Genomic DNA, 21,013 nt, shown 5'->3' on the forward strand with positions numbered 1-21,013 from the left:
CCTGATTGAATCAGGCAGACCTTATTATATATAATATATATTATATATAAAATATATATACATACATGGGTCGAGCCAGGTTTTAGGTCAGACCTTGGCCCAACCCGTATCGGCTAATTTATAGGCCCAATCACGGCTAGCTTGGCCCGCAGTCCATTGTTCACCTCTATTAATTATAAGTCTTTTGGACTTTAATTTCAAAATGTAACTTTATGAATATATTAAAGTTGCTTTTTTACCCCCAAAAGGATAACTATGCATTTAATATTTTAATCATTTTAATAAAATTGAATCTATTTAAGGTTAAATATAATTAATTTAATATTATATACATATATATATATAAGCAAGCACTATTCATACTTATACTTATGATTATTATTGTTATCTTGTGTTAAGTTAATTTTTTAATTTGTGGTAATATGGGTGCAGCATGAGTATGAGGTACTTACGAAAAAGGTAGCAATGGCAATGCAAAATTCAGTTGAGTTGGATAATCACCAGTTTTCTCACTTTGTGTGGAGCGAGCCTGGAAATCATGCCAGCATAATCAAGGTGCTCCTTCCTAACCACGTATCATTAATAGAATTTTTTTGTGCAATGCTTTAAATTTTATTATAATGCATGTTTGTAGTAAATAAAATATTTTTTTGCAAATTTGTCCCTGCCTTATTGCTCATTTGCAAAATTATCCTTGCCTTATGCCGTTTTGCAAACGGGTCCCTGCCTTTTCATTAACCTATGCAAATCAATCCTTGAGATTAGCAGTTGTTAGCTTTTTCCTGTTAAAGGACAAACAAATTGACTGTTTTGCCCCTTGATAAGAGGACCAATATAACATGGCAAGAACTAACTAACAACTATTTAATAAAAGGCATTTTCATAACTAGGGATGGCAGTGGACCGGGGCGGGAGCGGGGGACAAGGTCTTTACCCCTGCATCGTCTCAAAATCTGGACCTCCATCCTATAAAAAAAAAGCTTTTAAAATGAGAAAAAAACGCCCTTGCAATCGGAGAACTGTTGGTGGGACCCACCAGATAGATAAAAAAACTGAGAATGATTGTCTGGCATAGCCCTACTGTTCCATAACATGCTTATGAGATTACAGAATCCGTGAACATCTAATGTCATCTTTTTAATAATAAAAAAAAAAGCTGTGGTTTCTTGGACCTCACGTCTCTTGCCTACCTTGTAACTCGTCGTGATATAAACACTACTCTCCTCTCTCTCTCTCTGTCTCTCCATAGTTATCTTTTTCTCCTTAGAGCTCCACGTGGGGAGATGGTGGTGGCTCATCTCTCTCCTCCTCCTCCTCCACTGCAGGAGGAGATCCGACGGCCAGACGTGTTCCAGAGGGGATCGTGCGTTGTGATGTCCACACTCGCCTTCTCTCTGCTTGCATACCGTGTGGGAACCCTCCACAGTCTCTCGGGGCTGAGCTTCGGCCTGTGGCTGGCCGCCACCTTCTGTGAGTCGTGGTTCACTCTGCTCTGGCTCATTTCTATCAACTGCAAGTGGACACGAGTTGACAGGATAACCCACCCGGAACGCCTCCTAGCAAGGTAACACACACAGAGACACACATGACACCATTACACTTTGGTTTCGCTCATCCCCATGTCATCTCCCATCTTCATACCCCTCTTGAAATCTTTTGATTAAATCTAACCTATTAGATGGATTCATCATGGTCGATTCTTTAAGAATCGACCCTTGAATCACATCTATGAAGTCCCACTTGATAAATGAAACCCCAAGAAGGGTTATGAAGATAATAGGGACGACTCAGGGGATGAGCGGATCCGGACTCCACAGACAAGTGTTGAGCATGGTAGCCGGACTCGGCGATTCATCGTCCAAAGGCATGTTTTCCCGAAGCAGAGCTTTAGGGGAGTCAAAGGCATCAGACTTGTTCCTTGGATGGGAACGGGAGCCACCTTCCCTTTTCTGCACCCAAGTCCTCCCCACTAAGGAAGATCAGGTGATCTGTTAAATCACTTCGACATCTTCACCGTTCATTGCTTCATCCCACAAGGACTCTTTGTCCCTGTGTACATTGTGGACGGTGAGGATGCCAAATCATTGTTCTAAAAGTGATTCGGCAGATCACTTGATGCTCTCCCTCCCCACCGAAAACAGAGAAGCACATTTTCTTTGCCCTGTGAAGCGGCTGAAAATGAAAAGTACACGCTGGATGAACACCCACAGAAAATTATAATATTTTTCCTGAAAGGGGAAGCTTTGAGAAACGCCTAAAATATGAGAAACTCTATTTTTTTTGTGAGAAGTGCGCTTCATTCTTATTAACGTTTTCTTGTTGCATCTCACTTGCTTTCCCCCTCACTCCCGAGAGGGTTGTGTATGTTCGCCCCCGATGATTCACTCTATCCCACGTCCGTGTTCGGGGGATCGAATGAGCGCCACGTATTTATGCACATGGGGCTCGTATTCTCGTGTATGTTGACCTAACTTTGCATCGGACTCTGGTGTTGTTGCAAAGACTTAAGTACCCTTTATTGCTATTCTTCTCATGATGGTTTGAAAAAATGACAAAAATGTCCTTCATTCAAAAAAGAAAAAACAAATAGTTCAAAAAAAAGATAAACATGTCCTCCATCCTGAAAGTCGAGGATGATGTTGACTCTTCAAAGTCTTCTTCTTTTTCTGTTCAAAAAAAGGACAAACATGTCTTCTTCTTCTTTCTCCGTAAAACACTGTAAAACCCTTTCTCTCTCTAGAGAAGAAATCAAGGGAAACAAAGAGTTCTTCCTGGAGAAGGCCATGAACATCAACCCTCTCACTTTCTCTCCCTTCTCTCTCTACTTCTGTGTACATCCAACAGACGATCCTATATTGCTCCATCGTCATCTTCTTCTTCTTTTTTCTTCGTAAAACACTGTAAAACCCTCTCTCTCTCTAGAGAAGAAATCAAAGGAGGTAAAGGGTTCCTCCTGGAGAAGGCCATGAACACCAACCCTCTCACTCTCTCTCCCTTCTCTCTCTACTTATGTGCCTGATTTAGAGTTTTTGCCCTTACAGGAGGGGGGTCCGGGGGCTCTCCCGGCGCGGATCCCGCTGCACGGTCAGCGGGCGGGGGTCAGGGGGGGCCGCCCCTGGCGGGGGGGCTCGGGGGGCAGCGCCCTCCGGACCAAAATTTTTTTGGGCCTTCCAACAATGATTTGTAGTATTATCGGGCTTTCCTACAACAATTTGTAGTGTCTTCCGTAAATCGCGAAACGCTATAGCGATTTGTAGTGTCTTCCGTAAATCGCTATAGCGATTTGTAGTGTCTTCCGCAAATCACTATAGCGATTCGCAAATCACTATAGCGATTCGCAAATCGTTATAGCGATTTGTAGTGTCTTCCGCAAATCGCTATAGCGATTTGTAGTGTCTTCTGCAAATCGCTATAGCGATTTGTAGTGTTTTCCGCAAATTAGGACCAACTTGTCAGAGCCATATCTCCCTAACCGGAGGTCATATTCGCTATAGCGATTTGTAGTGTCTTCCGCAAATCGCTATAGCGATTTGTAGTGTCTTCCGCAAATTAAGACCAACTTGTCAGAGCCATATCTCCCTAACCGGAGGTCATATTCCAAATCCATAAAAAGTGGTGTCTTCGTTATTGAGTCTAGTTTATTTCTGTAAATTTTCAGCAATTTCTATTGTCATTTCATTCTCCATTTTAACTTCAACGATACATTAAAACCACAATCATCAAAAGAAAGATTGCCCAAGCTAAGAGTCACCGTTCTCGCCCTCCTCGACAGCAACCTAATCGGTGCAGTCGCGCTGAGGATGGCCAGCAGAAGCTCCACCACGTCGTCTTCCTCTCCCTAGCGAGGAGGTCTCAGCGGAGTCGTCGTTCCGGTGACGGGTGTTCATCTCGTTTCGGTGATGGGTGTTCTACGAAATGTAAATCCCCCATTCTGTAAGGGCAAAAGGCCATGAACATGCTGGGAGGAGCCCTCAGACCCCTCTTCTGTAAGGGTAAAAGCTCTGAATCAGACTCCATAACTCTTCAAGTTGAATGATGCTACCCACACTGGGAGGAGCTCTCAGACTCCCCTTTCTGTAAGGGTAAAAACTCTAAATCAGACTTCACAACTCTTCAAGTTGAATGATGCTACCCACGCTGGGAGGAGCCCCCAGACCCTCCTCATGTAAGGGTAAAAACTTTGAATCAGGCTCCACAACAGTAAATGTGCAGGTCAGTCGGTGCTTGATGGAGCAATGTATGATCTTCTAATGGATGTGCACAGAAGTAGAAATAGAAGGGAGAGAGAGAGAGAGTGAGAGTTGAATGATGCTACCCACGCTGGGATGAGCCCCCAAACCCTCCTCCTGTAAGGGTAAAAACTTTGAATCAGGCTCCACAACAGTCAATGTGCAGGTCAGTCGGTGCTTGATGGAGCAATGTATGATCTTCTAATGGATGTGCACAGAAGCAGAAATAGAAGGGAGAGAGAGAGTAAGAGGGTTGATGTTCATGGCCTCCTCCAGGGGGGATTTCTTTCTCGGATAATCCTGCAGTGCAGAGACTGGGTCTTAAATAATCATCTTCGGGGCACTTAAGTCTTTACAACCACTCCTTTTCAAGAACCGTCATTTTTTTTTGCACCAATGGAGGAGAGGGTACTTAAGTCTTTGCAATCGCATCAAACTCCAACGCTAATTAATGGTGACAAACATGGGGATACGAGACGCACATGCTTACATACGTGGTGCTCTTTGGGACCCCCGATCATGAGATGTAGCTAACTGCCCTATTCGGGGGGGGGGGGGGGGAACATATAACATGCTTCGCTCACTCCCTGCATTTTTCATGTCAGAAAATTATGATGTTTCTATGACAACGCAGTTGTTAAAGAACTGACAGAACATGTGTTTTGTCTATTCTAGTTTACTGTTCCATTCAAATAATAACAAGCAATCAAACGTGGTATAACTGGTTGGGGTTTTCACAACCGCAACTTGCCTATAAAAAAAGCTTTTAGATAAAAAAACTGAGAGAGAGAGAGAGTATGCTACTGTCGTAAATGTGACACGTTGATCAAGTTTATTATTTTATACATATGTGACACGGTGATCAAGTTTATTATTTTATACATATGTGACACGTTGATTACTTTTATTATTTTGTACGTGCTGCGGTCCCACCAATCTACACCTCATAGGTCATAGGATACCTTTAAACCATTAAAAATACAAGATATCTCCGACGTGGCAACTTGGCCAAACCTATATTGAAAAAGCATAAAAATTATTTAAATTTATATTATTTAATGAAGTTTTCAAATTTTGGGTTTACGGAAAGCTAATTATTAAGATATATTTCTTTTAAAAATTCATGAAAATAGATGTTGAAATATAGTAAAACATTTGCAAGTGATGGACTCGATTAATTACCATTTATCATGATTTGCCGATTAATCACGATTTGCTGAAAAGTTGACTAGCGGAAGTTGACCGATTTTTCATCCGATTAATCACGAGTTTTCGAGGAGCAAGGTTCCCGAGGAAATGCCGAGGAGTGTGGCTACTATGGTGTCGAGACGACTGTCCTGTTTAGCATTCAAAAAGCAGCTGTGGGTCCCACAATACAGAAAAGGTTCTGCTTCAACGCATATACGTTTAGAGCGCGGGCGGACGGGCCAAGCCGACCCGCTATGGGTTGGATTTGGGTCAAGATTTTATGCTCGAACTCGTTAGTTACGGGGCTGAAACCCAGCCCGTTATATAGGTAGGTTGGGTTCGGGTCGGCTTGTGGGCTACCTGTCCGGCTCGACGGGCTTGAGCTATTTAATAATTTTTAATATAATTTTTTTAAAAAGTAACTAATTACTAATAACTATTATTATTTACCTAATTAGTTGCATTAATTTTATAAAAACTAGAAAGATAATTAATTGGGTACATGGAAACTTGTTACTTTTTTACTATTTACCTAATTAGTTGCATTAATTCTAAGATTAAGAAAAAGATAATTTTATGAGACAGGGTTTGTAACTTTAATTAGAATAGCTGCAATTATTTTTAAATATTTTTTTTGCTTTGTTCATTTTTTTTTGGTAACTTATGTTGCATAATGGGTTAAACCATGTCAATGAATTGAGAAACCATGTTAAGTTGCATAGAAGGATTAGAATTCAAGATGGTGCTTTATACTATCTTGAAAAAATGATGCTGATTTATTGGTTAAAATGTTGTCATGGGTGAAATATTGTTATTGATTTGGATACTTTGAACATTATCAGATGCATAATTTTGAATTTTATGTTTTTTATTTAATTTATTTTTTTTATATTTTAAAATATAATTTATTAATTTTATTAAAAAATAATCTACAAATCTTTTTGGGCCCGGGGGCTGAGCTCTAAACGGGGCGGCGGGTGCCCACGCCTACACGTACGCATAGAGAGTCATATATATCAAGTGCTTGATGGCTGAACTATTCAGCAGATCTAGTACTAGGGCCGAGTACTTTAGCAATGTACTCTGCCCAGAGGGTGACGTCACGCATCATGGGGTCCATATTTCTGGTCAGCTCGTCCTGGGGCCACCATCTCTCAAATCTGGCGAGACTTTTGAAAATCTGGTGAAGATATCGTCATAAATTACTCAAAAGTTAAAAACATAAATATCGTGTTTTTCATCAATTTCTCGTGAGTTTTTTGTCATAACCATAAATATTGTGTTTTAAACGTGATATTTATGTTTTTATCAGCTATTTATCGTGAAAAAACAATGTGATTTTTATTTTTAAATCATTTTTATTTATATTTTCTTATAAAAATCATTATATATATATTTTATTGCGGAGATTTTTCCAAAAAAATATGAGGTTTTCAAATTTTTGGCTGCCGATATTTTAACTTTTATCACTATGTTATGGGATGGGAGGTGGGCTCCAGGACACGTGAAAGCATCCGGTTGGGTCAAGTACTTTGCCAAGTATTCAGCCCGCTTATTGGATCGGGCCTCAAAACTATTAGCCTGATCTGCTTTCTAAGTAGACACTACTCTTTGCATTATTAGTTTAGCAATTTTCTTGCCAGCCAACATATCGGTCTGGATCTGATCATTCAAGTGCCTTTAACTGGTGGGCTCTTTAAGGGCTTCGGTGTCGATGACTCCACGTAGGACTTACCTCGCAGGGAGTGGGTCCATTAAGTGACCCGGTTCCCTTTTAAGGTTCCTGGATATCACACAAAAAAAATGTCAGTCTGGATCTGAAAAAAGTAAATCCCAGCCAAATCGGATCCATACATGATCAGAGAATTGATCTGGTTCTGGATGGATCGAAATCTGCTGGATCCAGGTATGTTAAACGATGGATCCTTAGAGATAAAAAAAACTTTATGGTTCTTTGGAGCTAGATCCGATTTGCATTTGATCCAATAGCATCCACGTCGGCCATAGTTCTTGGGGTAATTTTGGAATATGACGATATGCCTCCAATGATGAAAGGGCTTCTTTAGGCAACCTGGAAATAGGAGATGTAGGGATGTCAGTGGTACAGGTTTGGGTTGGGTATCGGACCCACCAGAGGTCCATAACCCGTTAGCAAAATGACAATTATAACTTTACAAACTGTTCTTATTGCAGGTTCGGGTCAGCTTCGGAGTTTCCAGCGATAGATGCCTTTGTCACAACTACGGATCCGTTCTTGGAGCCTCCCATCATCACCGTAAATACCGTACTCTCGATCCTGGCCGTTGATTATCCGGTAGGGAAGCTCGCGTGCTACGTGTCGGACGATGGTTGCTCCGCTATCACCTTCTACTCCCTCATGGAGGCCTCCAAATTTGCCAAGATTTGGGTCCCCTTCTGTAAGAAGTACGGGGTGGAGGTCCGGGCTCCATTCATGTATTTTCCCATCACAGAGAAAGACATCCATAATCATCCTTCTGGTTTTCTTGAAGAGTGGAGGAAAACGAAGGTACAATCATCAGCACTTTTTTTTTTTTAAAAGCAAAAAATAAAAAAGAATATTGATCTAAGAATTACTGAGTCCCACCTAATTAATTGTATCCAGAGTTGAATGGAATAAGATAAAACTGAATCTGGATCCAACTAGCTTAAAATTTGATATTCAAACATAATCAGATTTGGATTTTAGCACGATTCGGATCTTTAGACAATTGAGACTTGGATCTGAAAACAAAACTCAATACCGAGTCTGGATCCAATTATATTAATCAGATCCGACTATTGAATTCGGATTTGGGTTGGGTGTGGATTACATGTGGCCCGTTGACATCCCTAATAATCAAGAAACCACTTATTCATATGACAGTTGTTGATGGATTCAAGGTAAGATGAAAACCTACTCAATAGAAAACCTCTCAAATTTACCCAATAAGAAACATTTATTGGATTTTTTATATTTTTTCCAAAATCTGACGTTACATATGTGTTCAGTATGATTGAGTTACTAGAAATCATCATTAATTTGTATCATGCATTTTGGATGATGAAAAAAAAATGGTATCTCAAGCCTCAAAAAATTATGTATATAATTTAATATTATATATATATATATATATAAGCACTATTCATACTTATGATTATTATTGTTATCTTGTGTTAAGTTAATTTCTTAATTTGTGGTAATATGGGTGCAGCATGAGTATGAGGTACTTACGAAAAAGGTAGCAATGGCAATGCAAAATTCAGTTGAGTTGGATAATCACCAGTTTTCTCACTTTGTGGGGAGCGAGCCTGGAAATCATGCCAGCATAATCAAGGTGCTCCTTCCTAACCACGTGTCATTAATAGATTTTTTTTGTGCGATGCTTTAAATTTTATTATAATGCATGTTTGTAGTAAATAAAATATTTTTTTGCAAATTGGTCCCTGCCTTATTGCCCATTCGCAAAATTATCCTTGCCTTATGCCGTTTTGCAAACGGCTCCCTGCCTTTTCATTAACCTTTGCACATCAATCCTTGAGATTAGCAGTTGTTAGCTTTTTCCTGTTAAAGGACAAACAAATTGGCAGTTTTGCCCCTTGATAAGAGGACCGATATAACATGGCAAGAACTAACTAACTACTATTTAATAAAAGGCATTTTGATAACTAGGGATGGCAGTGGACCGGGGCGGGAGCGGGGGACAAGGTCTTTACCCCCGCATCGTCTCAAAATCTGGACCTTCATCCTTGCACGGGTTTGGATTTTAACCTCCATCCCTGTTTCATGTCCAAAAGGGGGCAAGGTAGGGCAGGGCCCATTTCCCCTGCGTCCATTGCCCTCCCTTAATAGGATTGGGGACAGTAACAGAGCGGGAAAAAGCGTAAGTCCCTTCCCGCCTTCATTCCCACACAAGTTTTGATTTTAACCTTCATCTTCGCCTTCATCTCTGTTTCATGTCTTTCATCCCCAAAATCTGGACCTCCATCCTTGCACGGGTTTGGATTTTAACCTCCATCTCCATCCCCTTTCATGTCCAAAAGGGGGCAAGGCAAGGCAGGGCAGGGCCCCATTTCCCCTGCATCCATTGCCATCCCTTAAAAGGATTGGGGACAGGAATAGAGCGGGGAAAGCGTAAGTTCCTCCCCACCTTCATCCCCGCACAAGTTTTGATTTTAACCTTCATCTCCGCCTCCGCCCCCGTTTCCGTTTCATGTCCTTCATCATCGATCCAAATGGGATGAGGTGGGTGTGGCCCTATTTCCCCTCTACTGTCATTCCTATTGATAACTTGGTCAACGGCAGCCAGTGTTGAACTATGGTCAAACTAGCAGCTGTTGTTGACAGAAGGATCAGTTTGTAATAACGTTGAAAAAGGCAAGGATTGATTTGCAAAATGGCATAAGGCAGGGACTATTATGTAAATGGGAAATAAGGCAGGGACCAATTTGCAAAAAAACCTAAATAAAACCTTAGAGGTAGGGATGTAAACAGTACAAATTGGCCAATACCAGATCCAACTGATCCTATGTTGGCTAAACTGATTCAAATCCAAATTTAGATTCAGATGATGACGAACATCTCATACCAAATCCGACTTTTACATGTAATGGGATTCAATTATCCATCGAATTTGGTAGCAAAAAATAAAAAACATTGATTATAGGCCACCTCCGCAAAGTATAATCTCAAAAATATGCAACAAATCATTATAGGCCATCCATTTTCAATGCCTGAAACAAACTTGGCGCAACGGAGTTGAGATAAAAGGAACGGTTAAGTGACATGGCCAAGTGTCGTATCACATGATACCGTTGCATGGGACCTACAGTTACAGTGTGCAGGCCCCACATTAAAAAAAATCCTTATCGTAATGGTATAATTCAAGATTTGATTCCTGAAATACCAAACATGAGGACCATGCTTATGAGGTCATATTTCAAAAGAAAAATGTAAAAACTCCAAGCAATCTGATCAGTTCACACAAAACGGTTTCTACGCACACTTGTGTGTGTGTGTGTGAGAGCGTGACTATGCATGAGTGCAATGCTGAATGCCATAGTTTTTCAGTGATCGGGCTGCATGGATGTCTTTGACATAATCAATTTGGTAGAATCAGCCCTTAGGTTGTATTTTTTTAATGAAAAAATATGATCCTTTGGGGTTTAAAATTTAAAAAATCATCATTGTAGATCATGAACCATAAAAAACTTATATAATAGAATTGGATTGTCCTGGACCAACTCTTCGGAATGGGGCACGTGCAGTGCAGAGCTCTACTGAGTAAAAAATTCATTGGGTATAAGAATGTGTGGTATGCGTTGGCTTGATCGGTGATGTCGTGCGGTGATAGCACGACATACGATAGGCAACTGTATCATCGTTAATGCATCATTGTATTACAGCACATACATGGAGCATTTTTTGGTTAAGCAGTTTCAATGGATCAGAAGATGTTGCCTTTGAAGATTTGGTTAAGCACTTCTCAGCTTGTAGGAGTTTCTCACGCGTAGCTCTTGGACCCACGGGAGTACGTGTGGGTTAGGGCTAATTCCCCCAAGGATCACTTTAGGTGATTTCAACCTAGTATGATGACTCAGGCCTTGGTGAGTGAATGCCTAAGCACCGGTGAATGAATTTGGGTGTTGCTTTTCGCTATGATGTTCAATCATTAACTGGTTTTCGGACTGGAGGCCATAAGGTTTTGTTCCTTCTGTAGCAAGGTTTTGTTGTAGTGTGCGCATGGAGTTGCAATACGCTCTATGGCACACAAGGTTAAGGCAAGTTTGTTCTCTTTTTAAAAGTGATAGCTGGTATGGGACGACTATGCACTAAGTGACATAGATTAGATAGAATACGCATTTGAAGATGCGCTTGATCAACTTTCGCTAGGCAGCTACGCACGAGGTGGTGTGCAAGGCCAATGAAATGATTTAGCACTTGAAAAAGTGTTGGTGCACAACCTTTGACCGTTAGGCTGGCCAAACTGGGCAGTCTGGGCTATCGCAGGTTTGCGAAAAATTCTGTGCCCGTGACAAATTAGTATTACAGCAGAAAGATTCATGAAGACTTTGTTGTTCATTGAGTGTGACACTGAAGGAGACGGTGAAGGTTTATCTTTATTACACAAATTTGAGCAACTGAAGCATTGTTGACCTAGCACAGAAGCAAGATGTTGGCAGGATGGTATGGGTCATCTTGTCAATGATAAGCAAAAGTATAAGGTTGTTGTTCATTTAGCTAATAGAACATGGATAAGCCAAAGATTTCTACCAGTTGTGCATTAAACTCGCAGGTGGAGCATGATGTTTGCCTTGTGTATGCAGAGAATGCACATTGGATTTAGCTGGATGGATTTGCACCTTTGGATATGGGAGACTCAACTAAACTTTTATATTTTCTCCCAAGATTGTGGGTTAGTGGAGTGCCCATCTTGAGCATAATGCTCGGTGTTTTGGTCTCTTGATTTAGCAATTTTTCTGGGGATTGTGTGTGCAAAAAAAGTTATTGTTTGTGGCTCATCGGTTTGATTCTTGTGATAACTTTTTGCTGGCTTCTGATGAGAGTTATAGCGTGTTGACTCCAAATTAGAGTTGCAGTGTTAAGCCATGTTGCCTCTTGTATGGACAAATGCTTAGGAAAACACCTTGAAGGACCACTTTGGGGTGATACGCAAGTATGTGTCCCTCACTTGAAGACTAGTTTGGACTGTTGAAAAATTGCAAGTTGGTGCCTTAAAGGAGTTGATATCTCTGCGGCACACGTTGATGGTCTTCCTTCTCTGTGAGAACCATGAAGGGCTTGGAATTGCCCTTGTTGGGGTCGAAAAGCACTCCAGCCATAAGCACGAAGACGATAAGTTTATCGTGTGGGCGATGATGACCCGCTTGTGTATAGGACTACATTGGAGTCCCACGAGTAAAGAATGCTCAATGTTAATAGAGTGGACGACCGATATCTAAGTAATCGGAGGCGCGTTAAGGAATGAGACTTGGCGTGTTAAAGATTGCGGCGATGGTGAATGAAAATCATAATAAGTTGAGTAGGATGAAGAAAAGAAGTAGACCAAAGATAAGTGCAAAGAGAAATTGACATATCAGTTAAGACTATGTTCTTACCTGCACCGACATTGTCGAAGACGACAATGGTTTGATGGGGAGAGAATGTCCCTGACTGAGCCTTTGGAATGGGGCAGGTGCAGTGGAGAGCTTTACTGAGTGAAAAGTACATCAAGTATAGGAACACACGGTATGCGTTACCTTGATTAGTGACGTGCGATAATAGTACAACACGCGATAGACAACAATATCGTCATTAGTGCATCACTTTATGGTGACACAGACGTGGAGCATTGTTTAGTTAAGTAGTACCAACGGATCAGAGAATGTTGCCTTTGGAGATTTGGTTAAGGACCTCTTAGCTTGCGGGAGTTTCTCACGCGTAGCGTTTGGATGCACAGGGTGCGTATGGGTTTAGGGCTAATTCTCTAAGAATTACCTTAGGTGATTCCAGCTGAGTATGGTGACTCGGGCTAGGCGAGTGAATGCCTAGGCACCAGTGAATGAGTTTGGGTGATGCTTTTTGCTATGAATTTTAATCATCAACTGGTCTTCGGGCTGGAGGCCGTAAGGTCTTGTTCTTTCATTGGAGAGGTTTTGTTGTACCATGCACATGGAGTCGCAATACGCTCCATGGCACGCAAGGCTAAGGCAAGTTTATGCTCTTTTCAAAAGTGATAGCTGATATGAGATGGCTATGCAATAAGTGGTATGGATTAAATAAATTACACATTTGAAGATGCGTTTGATCAGTTTCTGCTAGGCAGTTACACATGAAGTGATGCGCAGGGTCAATGAAATGATTCAATACATAGAAAAGTGTTGGTGCACAGCCTTTGACCGTTAGGCTGGCAAGACTAGGCAGTTTGGTGTATCGCGGGTTTGCGAAAAATTTTATGCCCTTCACAAGGTATAATCTCAATAACATGCAACAAATCATTATAGGCCATCGATTTTCAATGCCTGAAAAAAACTCGTAATGGAGTTTAGATAAAAGGAACGGTTAAGTGACATGGCCAAGTGTCTTAACCAATCACATGACAGCGTTGCATGGGGCCTACTGTTACATAGCGCAAGCCCCACATAAAAAAATTACTTGTCGTAATGGTATAATTCAAGAGCCGATTCCTAAAGACCATGCTTACGAGGTTATATTTCAAAAGGAAAATATAAAAGCTCCAAGTATGATCAGTTCAAACAAAACAATTTCTACACATGTGTGTGTGTGCACGTGTGACTATGCAATGCTGAATGCCCTAGATTTTCAGTGATCCCCCCACATGGTTGTGTTTGGCATGATGGTTGAATCAGCCCTTAGGTTGTATTTTTTTTTTTATAAAAAATTATGATCTTTTGCGGTTTAAAATTTAAAAAATCATCATTGTAGGTCGTGAACCTTAAAAAAACTTACATGACAGAATTGGATGATCCAAGCCAATTCTCACTAAATTGATTGCACAAAATTGAAGGGCCATATTTTCATCAAAAAGTGATTTTTTTTCAAAAAATGAGTATGCACACCAGACACATGGATAAATCCGTGGATACCTATTCTTTATATATATAGAGAGAGCCGAAAGTAATTCAACATTACCACTCATGAAGATCAACAAAATGTTGAACCCATGAACTGAACAAGAGCAAAAGCCAAAACAAAAAGAAAGCACAAGAGAAAAGAACATCAGACAGATAAAACGGGCTCACACCGGAGCCGCTTGCCCAGATTGCGGCAAAGGAGAGGTAGCGTCAGCAAGAGGGAGCAGAAGATCACTAAGATGCATACGCAAGATCACATAAACATCTACCAAGATTTTATGCACCAGGTTTTGAATGTTAACTGAAATTTGAAGAAAATGAGCATCGTTTTGCGCCATCCAAACAAACCACCAAGAAGTAAGCAACCACGTCTGCTAGATGAACTTCCATCTCTTGCTGCGCCTAATACAAACCGGCCCCAAGATCAGATCTAGCGCAAAGGACTCCTCCTTAACAAACACTTCCAGATGCCTCCATGTCATATATAGAGAGAGAATGATGGGTAAGTGCGAAATGATAAGTGCTAAATGATTTTGTAGGGTTTTACCATACATATGTGATCTATATGTGTAATTGATTTTATAGGGATCAACTCTTGAAGTGTTCTATTTTGACACATGGGTGAGTTTTTATAAGGTTTGAAAAATCAACAGTCCAAAATTTAAATTTTTTGAGACTCTAAATATCATTTTTTTCATCAAAAACAAATGATCTGAGTGTGGATTCCTCGTAAATCGATCATGCCCAACACATTTATTGGATCGAATCTGTAAAAAAAAAAAAAAAAAGCAAAAAAACCATTTAGCACATATCATTTATCCCTTATCAATTTCACACCTACCCATCTCTCTCTCTCTCTCTCTATATATATATATATATATATATATATATATATATATATATATATATATATATATATAGAGAGAGAGAGAGAGAGAGAGAGAGAGAGAGAGAGAGAGAGAGAGAGAGAGAGAGCTTTGTATGGTGAAAACTCTTAATCGTGTTTGTGTTGCAGGTAATACATGAACATGATGGAAATGACGAGGGCATCCCTCACTTAATTTACGTGTCACGTGAGAAACGGCCAAAACACCACCACCGTTACAAAGCAGGAGCCATGAACGTGCTGGTAATTATATTCTTTATTTTTTTACTCCAACAAAGTAAGCAAAAGGAAAAAGCAGATTAGAATCCTCTGTTTTTTTTTTCGTTTGAGAAAGTAGTTTTACCTTTCTTGCAACTCTCTCTCTAAATATATATGGTGGTTCAGACGAGGGTTTCAGGGGTGATGACTAATGCACCCTTCATGCTGAACGTGGACTGTGACATGTTTGTGAACAACCCAAGGGTGATGTACCATGCCCTCTGCCTTTTGCTTGGGTTCGAGCCCGACTCCACAAGTGGGTTCGTCCAGTTCCCTCCGAAATTCTATGATGGTCTCAAGGACGATCCATACGGTAACCAACTCAAAGTGATGATTGAAGTAAGTTTCTTCTCTCTCTCTCTCTCTCTCTCTCTCATGCCAATCCGTCACCGGATTCGCAAAACTATACTACGCTTACGTTACAAAACAGGAAATCCAATTAATTAAATAAAACAAGAACAATAGCAAGAAGAAAATAGGAAATAAGGAAAAAAGAAAGATGGGTTTTCTGAAGAATCAGATAAAGACTAACTACAGAAGTCTAACACGAAATAACCAAAAACCCAAATTCTAATATCCATTACATACTTAAGATCCAAATTTAAATAAAAACTCAAATAGCACCCTAAATTAAGAATAATTGGGTCCAAATAGATCTTTTAGACACTGATTCTACGGTGTTTGCTCCGCTCCTGCATCATTCTCCCCAGGTTGGAGAAGACTCACTCGAGTCTGAATCCCACTTGCACTACTTCCAATTCTGCTCTACTCTTGAGAACCGTAGAAGTGATGCAGTCTTCAAGGGATGTGGATTTTGGACAATGATCCGATAGACCTGATGGCAGTAGGATCCATTTTGAAGATATCCAAGTACAAAGATTATTTGGGCGTGGTGCTTTTCCAAATGAATCCACTTCATGTATATGGGCCAAATTCAAAGGACATATCTGATAACACTGCTTAACCTAAATAGGTTTAATTGGACCCCGCTGCTCCACAACTGGATTTGAATATTGGATAGGCTTTATAATAGGACCAATTGAGAGTTCATTTTGGTTGAAGTCTTCAAGACACGATGAAGTTGGTTTGGTTTCATGATCAACCCGCTGGTGGTGCTCCCTGGGTTGCACTATGGCAACTCCTTTTCATCAAGGACTTCCAAAATTTGTGTGCTCCCTGGTTTCACTCATGTAAGCTTCATTGTTGTTGGCGATCGATATCGCATTCTAATCTCCACCCTCATCTGAGAGAAGTACTTGCCAATTAGATCTTCATAGTTTTCGTGCATCATGACTTCCATTCGAGCAATTATACTATCGACCACCTGGATTTTTAGACCTCCCGACATCTCGAATGATGCAATGACAGAAAACCTGCTCTGATATACCAACTCTCGGTACAACATGATCGTTCATTGAATCCAATCGAGAAGTAGATCTTGCTCTAAATATCAACTGATGCAAATTCGTCACCGGATTCACAAAACTATACTACAATTACGTTACAAAACAAAAAATTCAATTAATTAAATAAAACAATAACAAATATAGCCAGAAGGAAATAGGAAATAGAGAGAAGGGAAAGTGAAGGGTTTTCTGAGGAATCACATCAAGACTAACTACACAAGTCCCTATAACGATCATTTATAAAGAATAATTACAAAATATCGTAATTCTAAATTAGATTTAAGATAAATCCATTACATAATTAAGATTCGAATTTAAATAATCTCAAATAAAACTTTAAACTAATTAAGAACTAGATCCAAATGGATCCTTTAGACCCGGATTGGACGGTGTTCCCCACCTAATCTCTCTCTCTCTGGATGATGTTACACTTAGTGCTTATTTTTAAATGATTCAGTGGGATACATGATGGTTACTATAGCAGTCAATGGACTAAGTTTAGCTAACCCGATCAGAAACTCTTCTACCTCTAGTCATACTTGCACTACAAGAAAAACCTTATTTAGCGACGGACATTTGCTAAAATGTGAATCTGTTGGATTCGGGTTGGATATCCAACCAAATCTGAATCTGTTAATATTGATTAGTTAGTTTGTAAAGCCAGAATCAAGTATAGTTAGTTTGAAAATATATTGGTTAAAGCCTTTCGTATGAAATTTGATTTTTGTTATTCCAGAGATTCTCATGGTTAATTATTTTACCGCACTGCCTTGTGGTAAGTGTAGGTTATGGGCCATGGGGTGGAGTCGATTCAAGGGCAGATGTATGGGGGGACAGGGTGCTTTCACCGAAGAAAAATCATATATGGGCTATCACCACCAGAATATAGAAGATCTCATGAATTGATCAATGGTACATTTCATTTCTTTCTAAAATGGTAGTTTTAAGATATATATATATATAGTGTGATGCAAACGTAATAAATGAAATATGCTAAATGGTTTTGTAGCTTTTTATTTTATTTTATTTTTGAATTCTAACTATACAGATGTGATCTATATACTTGATTTTATAGGGATAAGCGCTTGAAGCATTCTATTCAGACACATGGGTGGATTTTTATAAAGTTCAAAAAAATCCATTTAGCATGTTTGTGTTACTCTAGAACCCAAAATCTATGAAATGTGAAAGTGCTGGAACTTATGATTTTATGATGAAGCCAAACACACATTAAGACTAACAGTGTCTAACCATATTCATGATGATGCATCAATTAATGTTTTAGGATCCCAGTATGATTGCAAAACAGAAAGACTAGCAACTACATTTGGCCACAGCAAGCACTTCATCGAGTCTGCACTAAGAGCACTCTCTGGAGAAAATTTCTACTACCCTTCTGTGAGACCCAAAGGACTTGAGGCCTGTGTTGAGGCAGCAATTCAAGTGTCTGGTTGTACTTATGAGTCCAACACCTCTTGGGGTAGCAAGGTAAGCCATCACAAGTTCCTTGCTTACTCTAAAATAGGACTGTGAAGAGTTCTAACCAGGTTGGGTCCAGATTCAGATCAAAATTTCATAAGGGATCCTACCAGGCTTGAACCTGATCCAGCCTAATCATTTAAATTTATATAAAGTTATTGTTCTTTTTGTGACTTTCTCTAGGTTGGCTGGTTGTATGGATCCAGTGTGGAAGATGTACTGACTGGGTTGAAGATTCATTCAACGGGATGGAAAACAGTTGGGTGCTGGCCAGAACCCCCTGCCTTCATGGGCTGTGCACCCTCAAGTGGGCCAGACTCCTTGGTCCAGCAGAAGAGATGGTCAACCGGTCTTCTCGAAATACTAATCAGTCACCGGAGTCCGGTGCGTGCCTTCCTAACAGAGAAGCTTGAGTTTAGGCAGTGCTTGGCTTACTTGAGTTTGTGCATCTGGTCACTCCGGTCTGTTCCTGAGTTCTGCTATTCCCTTCTACCTGCCCTTTGCATCTTCACAGGCAACTCAATCTTTCCTGAGGTACTAACAAAAACTTACCATCTGATTTGATTCGGCACAACTGACTTGGGAGCAGACCAGGCCATATTATGTATAACTGATCCCCCTTGGGAACTGTGAGATTGGGCCCATGCATGCATATCTCTGTCAAGTGAGATGTGCAATTGAGATTGAATATCACTGATGAGGTGAGCCACATAAGGCAGGATGGTCGTGGAGCCCCACCCGGGGTATTCCCCGCTTCGGCAAGGTCCTCGTCATAAAAAAAAAAGAGATTGAACATCACTGATGAATCAGTCATACACAATATGACCTGACCTGCTCTCAATTGACTCCACCTTTGGTTGTGAGATGCGTAGAATTTCTGTGACGGGGTAGGCTTAGCTTAAACTCTGCCAACTTCTGTTACATAGAAAAGTTGAGATAATACAAGTGTAAGGAATTTGAAAAAGGGGACGACCACTGAAAACTTAAAATGAGGCAATCGGAAGCCATATGAAGGATTGTAAAGCGACCTAAAATTGTAGCTCTAGATAAAAGAAAGAAAAAATAGAACTCGTAACGAATTCATGCAGTTGAGACAAGGCTTGATGATGACGATCATGATTGAAAACTTGATAAAATTGGACATATGCCCGTGTCTGCAGCCATATTCAAAGTGACATAGTTGTCAAGGCTATGACTAAAGCCTAGTAGATCAGTCTCCCTAATATAAGCATTTTAGAGTCAACTTAGCTCCACCATGGGTAGCTATTATTCTTGTTCCTTCATAACTTGTTTCTCAGGCTTCACAGATATATGAACCACGTTGGTTGCCGGTCGCAATTTTCATCATCCACAATCTATATACCCTCACTGAATACCGCATTTGCCGCCTCTCATTGAGGGAATGGTGGAACAATCAGAGAATGGAAAGGATAATAACTTCTACATCTTGGTTGTTCAGCCTATTCGGTGTGATCATGAAAGTTTTTGGCATCTCGGAGATGGTGTTTGTGGTGACACGGAAAGATGTGAAGCAAGACACCTCAAGAGAAGAAGACACAGGGAAATTTACGTTTGATTCGTCGCCTATCTTCCTTTCGGCAACTACACTGTTACTGGTGAACTTGGGGGCCATGATAGTAGGAGTAGCAAGTGTGATAGTTAAAGGAACTGTGATGCATGCCGTAGAGTTGGTTTGTTGTGCCTGGGTAGTAATGAGCTTCTTGCCCTTTCTTAAGGGACTCTTTAGAAGTGGGCACTATGGACTGCCCTGGCCAACCATTTTTAAGTCTGGAGGCCTTGCTTTGCTCTTCTTCTGCATTTGCAAGTGGCTTTCTAACTGAGATTTGGTATTTCTATCGTGTTAATCCAACATCATTATCTTAATTTACTTGGTGACAAATTTAATTTTTTTTTCTTTAATTCATTTCTATCCAGTCTGATTATTTATTAGAAGGGATATATTCTATGGCTAATTTCAATTTGGGTTGTGATCAGTGATCTGATTGATGGTGAAGAAAGAGAAATCTTAGTTCTGTTCTCCACCTTAATGATCTTTCTTATGATTAACTGATAAGGTCAAGCCTAACCACACCTTGATTAAAAGAAAACAAGAAAAACTAAAATGCTTGATTGTTACTAGTTACCAACCAATCTTTGCTTTGAGATGTTATAAATGTGCAACCACCAACCATCACTTTTGGCTCTATTAGAAGGTGTAAGGTCAGTGTCATGCAATCCAAGATGACCTCATTTAGCCTGACTTCCATCAAATTAGAGGGTCATCATTATCTTGGTCCATCCAATTATTTGAGCACATACTCATGAGGGCTCCCCTCGTGTGTTCGGAGGGGTTCGTGAGTGTCACCAAGTGCTGATGACTTCGATATCCATGGGCATATAGCTTGTTGAAAGAACAGAAGAGCATACGGGCTCACTACTCTTGTCAGTTGAGATCAAAGGCTAAGTTGTCCTGTTATGTGGAGGATCAAGTCCCCATATGCCTATTCCTGACAATAGTAATTGGGGGAACATACTCTCTCTCTCTCTCTCTGCCAACGCGTATGCCGCTGTCATGCCCGCTGTCGTTCACGGGTAAGCGATTTATGCTTGGTTCGAGTCGGGTCCGGCAAGGTGATCATCTAGCACAATTCGGTCCACCTGGATCATGCGATACTTTGCATGTCTTTGCGCCATCGTGTGACGCCGCCGGATGTTCGGGATCTCCTTTCTGTGTTTCTTGCAAGTTTGGGAGGTCGCCTAGGTGCTCAGTGGGATTTGAGGGTGTTATGAGCTCTCCTAGCAGGCGTCTTTTTTCCTTTGCTAACCCTTTCTCTGTTACCCGAGGCATCTTTGAGGCCAGGAGAATGGTGGGTTGCCCCTTCGCTTTCCCTCGCCCTCGTGCTAGGTGTTCTTGCAATGGGAGGGTGTGTGGGTTTAGCGTCGCTCGAGGGTCGTTGCTATCTTTGGCCTTGGTG

General features: G+C 40.6%; 1 protein-coding gene across 3 annotated transcripts; it reads left to right on the forward strand.

The window, feature by feature from the left end:
- Positions 1 to 1,244: 1,244 nt before the first annotated feature.
- On the forward strand, positions 1,245 to 19,922 carry LOC149838008 (cellulose synthase-like protein H1). Of its 3 annotated transcripts, none has more exons than XM_090006315.1 (9): positions 1,245 to 1,564; positions 7,611 to 7,944; positions 8,630 to 8,752; positions 15,025 to 15,138; positions 15,280 to 15,492; positions 17,345 to 17,471; positions 17,845 to 18,047; positions 18,222 to 18,572; positions 19,337 to 19,922. In XM_090006315.1, the coding sequence occupies exons 1-9, from the start codon at positions 1,284 to 1,286 to the stop codon at positions 19,877 to 19,879; spliced, it is 2,289 nt and encodes a 762-aa protein (XP_089862441.1). In that variant the 5' UTR covers positions 1,245 to 1,283; the 3' UTR covers positions 19,880 to 19,922. The 3 variants fall into 3 exon arrangements, with proteins under 3 accessions (XP_089862441.1, XP_089862439.1, XP_089862440.1); XM_090006313.1 differs by having other exon boundaries at positions 1,252 to 1,564; positions 19,346 to 19,922; XM_090006314.1 differs by having other exon boundaries at positions 1,258 to 1,564; positions 19,498 to 19,755.
- The last annotated feature ends 1,091 nt before the right edge of the window (positions 19,923 to 21,013 follow it).

Source organism: Nuphar pumila, chromosome 5 (assembly GCF_984573655.1).
Source record: "Nuphar pumila chromosome 5, dmNupPumi1.hap1.1, whole genome shotgun sequence".
In the NCBI taxonomy this organism is placed as follows: Eukaryota; Viridiplantae; Streptophyta; class Magnoliopsida; order Nymphaeales; family Nymphaeaceae; genus Nuphar; species Nuphar pumila.